Source organism: Vicia villosa, linkage group LG2 (assembly GCF_029867415.1).
Source record: "Vicia villosa cultivar HV-30 ecotype Madison, WI linkage group LG2, Vvil1.0, whole genome shotgun sequence".
NCBI classification, from domain to species: domain Eukaryota; kingdom Viridiplantae; phylum Streptophyta; class Magnoliopsida; order Fabales; family Fabaceae; genus Vicia; species Vicia villosa.
The window spans coordinates 159,256,334-159,263,166 of NC_081181.1; the positions used below are offsets into that span (position 1 = coordinate 159,256,334).

Consider the following 6,833-nt stretch of genomic DNA (forward strand, 5'->3'; position numbering starts at 1 on the left):
CAACATCCTTATGCCTTCAGCTCCAAAGGCAAATGTGAAAGATCCCAAACTATGTAATAATACAGTTTCAATGACTCTTTTTGTTTGTGAGTATACCATTTTGCACAAATTCTAGATCTAGTTTGTTTATGTGTTAATTATACTGCTACTTTGGCTAAGCAACAATTTCACCTTATCATAATGTTCTGATACATAAATCCTAAATGCTACAAATCCATGCATATAATTAATTCTAAAAGCAAAATCACTTCTATTTTGAAAAAACAAACATGTCAAAATCAATTTTGAACCTCCATAATTAATTTTGCCTGTTCCAAAATGGAAGCCAGACATATAAATTTAGTAAAACGTGGAAGCTAGAAAAACCTATTCACATTTTGAATAACCCAATCATCATCCACTAAACTCAAAATTGTGGTTGCGCGTTTGAGACTCTTTAATGTGGAACCAAACAGACATTTAGATAATCCCCTTTGCTTAAAACACTTCCATAGAAAGTTAGAAACAAAAATGATAGTTGAGTTTTGGTTCTTATTTCCATGGTTTGTCAAAAATAATGAGACAATGAAAGAAAGGAAAACAATTTGATAGTTTTGCAACGAATAATAAAAACAGAAACCACCTATGCCAGCTACCGCTAAAAATGGTTTATAATCTTTCATCTGTATCACTCTAAAGATCAGCTAGTTGATCCATCTAGCAGTTTTAAATCAGAGAACTAAACTGAAATCAGAAATGTTACGGAAAACAAAAATTATTTAGTACCGTTGCCTTTCCTTGTTCGACAACAAAAATGGGATGAAAAGTGTCGTCATAAAGTTGAAGTTGTTTAAAAGGATCCTACATATTTGGGATTAATACATAGCCCTGAAAAGGAAACTTCTATAGACCATGACCTTGAAATCTTGGCGCCATAGCTTTCACCAGGTCTATGATTCGAAAGTAATCATAAAAGAGGGCCGATTCTGAGCCTTCGAGTCCAGTCCGGGTTACTCTGTTGCTTCCAGCCAGGTTATTACATGGACTCCCACCAACAACGAGATCAAAAGCACCAAATGTGCTCATCAGCTGCTCCAAACGATCAGCATCTAGCTGTTGCACATCATCCATATCAATCAAATTACCTCTTTGATTGGTTTGCTCCCACCAACTTCTAACAATGTTCCGATTCACTTCAGATTTTTCAACCGACACTACAGTCTTTAGAGGGATACCAAGTCGATGGAGAGCTACCTCTGCACCACCAATTCCAGAAAAGAGAGAGAGAACATTGATCCCATTAGGAAACATTTCCTTTAGAACAGATAGGTGATATGCCACTGTGTCAACCTGAAGTAAATTGAACATATAAGGAAAGAGAATTGTACACTGGAACCTTAATTGCATAAACCACAAGTTTCTATTATAGAGCAAAACACATAACTTACTAAGAGTATTGTTACCGATGAACAGAAAGAGTGCACAAATTACCATCAAATAAGCCTCTTATGCTTTATTTATTTCTACTGACTGACTCCACACAACTTACTAAGCCTCTTAAATAAGAGATATATCAGAAAATGGAGAGTATTTCATACCTGAAAAGAATTTCCAAGTGACTTGAATCTGTCAGTCCTACTAATTCCACCACCTCTTGTGTGATTCCTAGGGAAGCCCAACAGCATTTCCACTTCGTCGGGCTCTAGGGGGGCAACTTTATTCCTGCCAACCCAGACTAAATTCCATTTCCGACATTGTTCCAAAACAAACTTCTTGACATTTTCAGGAGGATCGTCAAAATCCTGCAATTGTTCTACCGCGGTCCTGATTCTCTGAGTCAATCTTGCACTGCCGTGTACCGTTTGCAGACAATTCAGCTTCGTTCTGGGATCCCATGACGGCCACCATTTCCTCCATAGCGGGAATGCATCAAGTATTGTGCGAGGTGGAAGAGGTAAAAGAGGAAATCTATTCGCAATGGGGAGATTATGAATATATCCCCTTTTCCTGGCTGCTGCACAAAAATATTTTGAGTCTACATACTCCGGCTCCACGTCATACAAGAATCTTGAAATGGTCTGCCAAACACCTTTCGGAGTCAACGCCACATTCTCGTAATAGAAGTAAGGGGGGCCGCTAGCATCGTGAGGCAGTCTCCTATATGTGATTATGGAGTTTGGATCGGTGGGAATCCCAAACCCCACCATTGGATTGGGCAGATGATTTGCCTGGGACTCATCCTCTTCGTCACATGATGTTCTCTTCAACACCTTTGGCTTTTTCCTTCCCAGCACTTCATATTCATAAAGACTCCGCTTTCTAGGTTTTGTATGCCCATTGCATTGTGGCTGTCAAGAATTAATTTTAAATTAATAGCTGAGTCGTAGATCAAATCATCGTAAGGAAAAAAAATCAGAAAAATATATGCATAAACTTACTACCTTATCTTCAGGAGGCAGAAGGGCATCTTCAGATTTTACCACTTGAGCAGCACTGATAAAATCCACCAGCTCTACAAGTGAGGAGTTTGGACCTACAGTATTTACAAGAACAGTGAGGAAAATGAAATTGTCTGATTTCAGTTTATACTATTAAAAAAACTCAGCAATTACAAGATCATTTCAACTTTTTTCCTACAAGTACTTGTTATAAAGTTCATAAAATGGCTCCAAGTTGTTTTTCCAAGGGATGGAAATCAATTGAAGATAGTGAAATATTCAACAAGAACCAATATTAAAGCAAAAAGCTCTAGTGTTTTTTGCAAAATTAAAAAACTAAAGGCCTAGAACAAATACAAGAATCAAATAATATGAAGCGCACCTAATCTTTCTAGGGCCACTAAAGCCTCCTCCTCATTGAATCCCATTTTTACCAGGGTCAGTAATGGATCATCATTCTCAGAAAGAGATTTTGGCATTTCCTGCAAAAAAACAACAATCAACCCATAACTCAAAATACATAGCCTACAACTTAAAAGCAAGTGGAAACATGACAAAGATACTTCCACTTTTCAATGAAGTAGGTGAAAGAGAAATTTAAGTTACTCAGAATCTGCCCAAGGAAGAAAGACAAACCATACAAATTTATCTAATGTCTAAAAAAAAGTATCAAGACCATCATTGCATACCCTACAGCAGACTAGAAACAATCAGAGTAGATGACACTAAGGACACAAAAAATAGCATGATGATAAGATGAATCAAGGAGAAAATGCTGAAAAACAAAAATGTCAAAGCACAATGAACAGTGTTTACTTCATCATAAAAATAATCGTCGTCTGATGAATCATCCCAGGAGCTCGCTGCATACTCTGAAGAGGTGGGATCTGGTTCAACTTGCTGTTGCTGCTGAGAAGAACTTTCTGCATACTCTGAAGAGGTGGGATCAAGTTCAACTTGCTGTTGCTGCTGAGAACAACTTTCTAGCTCCTGGAAACATGAAGAAAAACAAATATTACAAAGACAACTATGACATTGGCAACCAAAGTTGACTAAACATGTAAATAGTACATTGAAAATTACAGAAAAAGCTACAAAAAGGTCAAAAAGAACCAAAGAGGTGAAACAAGGGAAGAAAAGAGCTACTGAATAACGCCCAAAAAAATATGCATGTATATTAGCACATGTCGACATAATATTAACGACCTGCTTGTTTTGCCATTCCACGGACCTACAAAAATCTTATGGCAATCTTGCAAGCAAGTTCTTAAAAGAAATTAAATCAAGCACGGCCACAGACCTATGGGCTATGGATATCATTGAGATTGGTAAAATATTATTTCAACTGTATCAAGGTAGTAGAATAGATGGAAATAGAAACTGAATCACTGGTATTGAATTAGTGAATGGCAATTACGAACGTAAGATAAGTAAGTCTACAACAGACCAACACTGGGTTCAACCCTTCCCTAGATCCTGACGCTGCGGGATCCTGCATAAAAAGCATCAAGGGCGGAATCTGGGAAGAGTAGATGTACGCAACTTTACCACCACAAAATGGGAGACCCCCATAAACTGAGAGCCTATTTCCAAAATTGGAACTTGTGACCTCCCCCAGATTACAAAGCGGCAACACTCCGTTACGCCAAGGCTTGCCCATAAAGTGGGGATAGTGCATACTTGAATACAATTTGATAATAGTTCTGAGAGCCAACATCGAAATGCTGACAGTAAAGATCTAAGAAAATATCAACTTACTTGGTATGTAAGAATCTCTTCAAGTAGTTTATCTTGGTTTTCCTCACCTGGATTTCGTCGGAGAGCAGAATTAGTTATGAACATTATGAATCAAAATATACACTTAAAATAGAGTAAATCAGTGCTTTTACCATATTCCTGAATTACTTTGGAAATCAATTCAGGACGAAATCCCATATTTATGAAACAGTCAAACACCTTGGTATTAGATGGACCTGCTGCAAATGAGTTTTCCTTCGGGGGAGAGAAAAATTTATATTAGTACATGCATGTGATTGTGCAACAAAAACAACAACAACAACCAAGCCTTATCCCACTAAGTTGGGTCGGCTACATGGTTCAACTTCCGCCATAATGTTCTATCTAGAACCATGCAACTATACAAATCGCTAATCTTGAGTTCTTTCTTAAATAAGGAATTCTACTCAGAATGTTACCAACCACAGTTATCTGCTTTACCAGCAGAACTAAAAAGGTGTATAAAAGCTTACCTCAGAAGACCGAGACCCAGCAGTCTGTCCATAGGGAACAGTTAAAGGCGGAGAATGAAAGCCCTCAATCTCAAGCTCATCGTCGGTATTCCAATCATAACCGCCATTCTCTAGACCAGAATCATCAGTCTGCAATAAATGTTACATGATTATCACAGAAACATATAAAAATATTACATCCACATTGCTGGTACCCCAAAGCACACCACAGTAATACCCATAAAGCAACAAAACATAAAAATGTGAAATTATGGATATGATTTAAAAATGGTAAGTAAAGCATACCATTTTGTCTCTCAATTTCGCAAAGGACGGATCTTCGAGCTGCTTAAGCACATAAGCAATAAGATTAATATTAAACACAATTAATCCGAAGTTATAATCTACTCTGATACCAAACTCAATTTTAATCAAGAACCCCAGCATACTATAATCTCATAATCCCTAGTGGTCTCACAAATGTGAAACCAAAAAATGCACTAGAACTGAAAACAGAAATTTTTTTATGATCACAATCCCACAACCAAAACAGAATTTTTTTTATAATCACAATCACACAACCAAAACAGAATTTTTTTTATGATCACACAACTAAAACAGAATTTTTTTTATTAATCCCTAGCTTTCCTTTCTAATCACAAGAAAGCTAGAATTCTGCAAAAATAAGCAAAAAAACAGAACCACGCGACCAAACAAAACAAAAAAACCTCTGAAATTTGTTTCTCATCACCAATCTGAAAAAAACTAAACAGGATTTCTCTCATTTCCACAAACCACAAAGACCACAATCAAAAACCCTAAATCAAGTTAAACAAAACCTTAATCACTGTCAAAATAAACATGAAATTTCCAACAACAAACACGAAACCAACATGCAACAGATGAATCTCTTCACCTTTGCAAAAATGACCGGTGTATGAACTCTCTCTCTCCAATTGTATCAACCAATTTCTTCAACCTCTGAACAAAGCAAAGAAAATTCCACTTAATTCAAAAATTCATGCAACAATTACACAAAATAAAAAGAATTATTGAAATAGTATAAAGAAAAATGAGCACCGTTTCAGTGAAGAAGAATGAGGAATGAGAGAGAGTGAGGGAAAAAGAAGAAGATGAAAGAGTTTTTATTCTCTCAAAAAAACTCTTCAGAAATGAAAAATAGGCAAATTGAGTCACCGAGTGACTCGGGAAGAAACTCTTAACGCGACATGACTCAAGTGCCACACTCGCTACATTGCATTTTCACGTTTTTCATTCCTTCGGTGGGACATTGAAGACAGAGAAGAGAATCTCAACCGTTAATAATTCTTGATAGAAACAAAAGAAAAATTATCTCAAGCGAGTGTGATTCAATCATACTCGCTGAGAGTGAGATTGGAAAATTAGAAATTTTCTTTTTCTATAAAAATAAATATAAAGTGATATAAGAATTCTTGAAAATTGTAGCGTGTCAGTGATTTTATTGTAAAATAGTTAATGTTATGAATTTTTTATTTATTTATTATTTATTTATAAATATAAAATGACATAAAAATTAAAAAAATTGTGTTAAGATAACGACAAATTAATAAAAGAAGATTGAGATTATCAAAGTTATGGTAATCTTTATAAAAGAATGATACTCGAAGTTTCTATTTATTAAAGAGAATATTCGCGACAATTAGACTAAAATGAAATTTTAATAAATAAATTAAGAATTTAATTATTTTATATGCTATTTATAGATAAAAATAATACATTTTACGTAAAATATATTCATTAAAATTGTTCAGTGTATTTAAAAGTTATAGAAAATGTTAACGATGGTCAACATTTTATTCTTTAAAATTAATAATTTGCGATTTTCTCGTTTTTATGAATAGAATGCTGACTCGATTTATATTCATTCAATGAGAGATATATATCTATCTACTTTCTTTCATTTTTATCAGATTAATATATATTCAATTATTAGTCAAGTAATAAAAATATTCTTTAATTTATATTTAAGAAACAATGTATCTCACTGTTGGAGATATAGACATCTTTTAAGTGATAGTCTATGATGAACATGGTTCGTGTTAAAATTTGCTTACGAAAATTGAAAAATGATAAAATGAGTTAATTTGACGGACCGACTCATTTAATCCATTATTTTTTACGAGATGAATTGTGATTTTGAATTTGT

At 34.9% G+C, this 6,833-nt stretch overlaps 1 protein-coding gene across 2 annotated transcripts; it reads right to left on the reverse strand.

Annotated features, from left to right (window-relative positions):
* Positions 1-738: 738 nt before the first annotated feature.
* On the reverse strand, positions 739-5,898 carry LOC131652721 (DNA (cytosine-5)-methyltransferase DRM2-like). 2 transcript variants are annotated; one of them, XM_058922667.1, is made up of 11 exons: positions 5,726-5,898; positions 5,562-5,626; positions 4,952-4,993; positions 4,667-4,795; positions 4,307-4,409; positions 4,176-4,222; positions 3,234-3,407; positions 2,800-2,899; positions 2,421-2,512; positions 1,578-2,327; positions 739-1,329 (listed from the first exon to the last, which is right to left on the reverse strand). In XM_058922667.1, exons 3-11 carry the CDS (start codon positions 4,952-4,954, stop codon positions 883-885), a joined length of 1,845 nt encoding a protein of 614 aa, XP_058778650.1. In that variant the 5' UTR covers positions 4,955-4,993; positions 5,562-5,626; positions 5,726-5,898; the 3' UTR covers positions 739-882. The 2 variants fall into 2 exon arrangements, with proteins under 2 accessions (XP_058778650.1, XP_058778649.1); XM_058922666.1 differs by having other exon boundaries at positions 4,952-4,990; positions 5,726-5,897.
* Between the last annotated feature and the right edge of the window lie 935 nt (positions 5,899-6,833).

Excerpts from the sequence above, each read along its gene's own strand:
- LOC131652721 (XM_058922667.1), bottom strand. Across the intron at positions 4,410-4,666 it reads CTGGGTCTCGGTCTTCTGAG|GAAAACTCATTTGCAGCAGG; the intron begins GTAAGCTTTTAT and ends TCTCCCCCGAAG. Across the intron at positions 1,330-1,577 it reads CACTTGGAAATTCTTTTCAG|GTTGACACAGTGGCATATCA; the intron begins GTATGAAATACT and ends AATTTACTTCAG.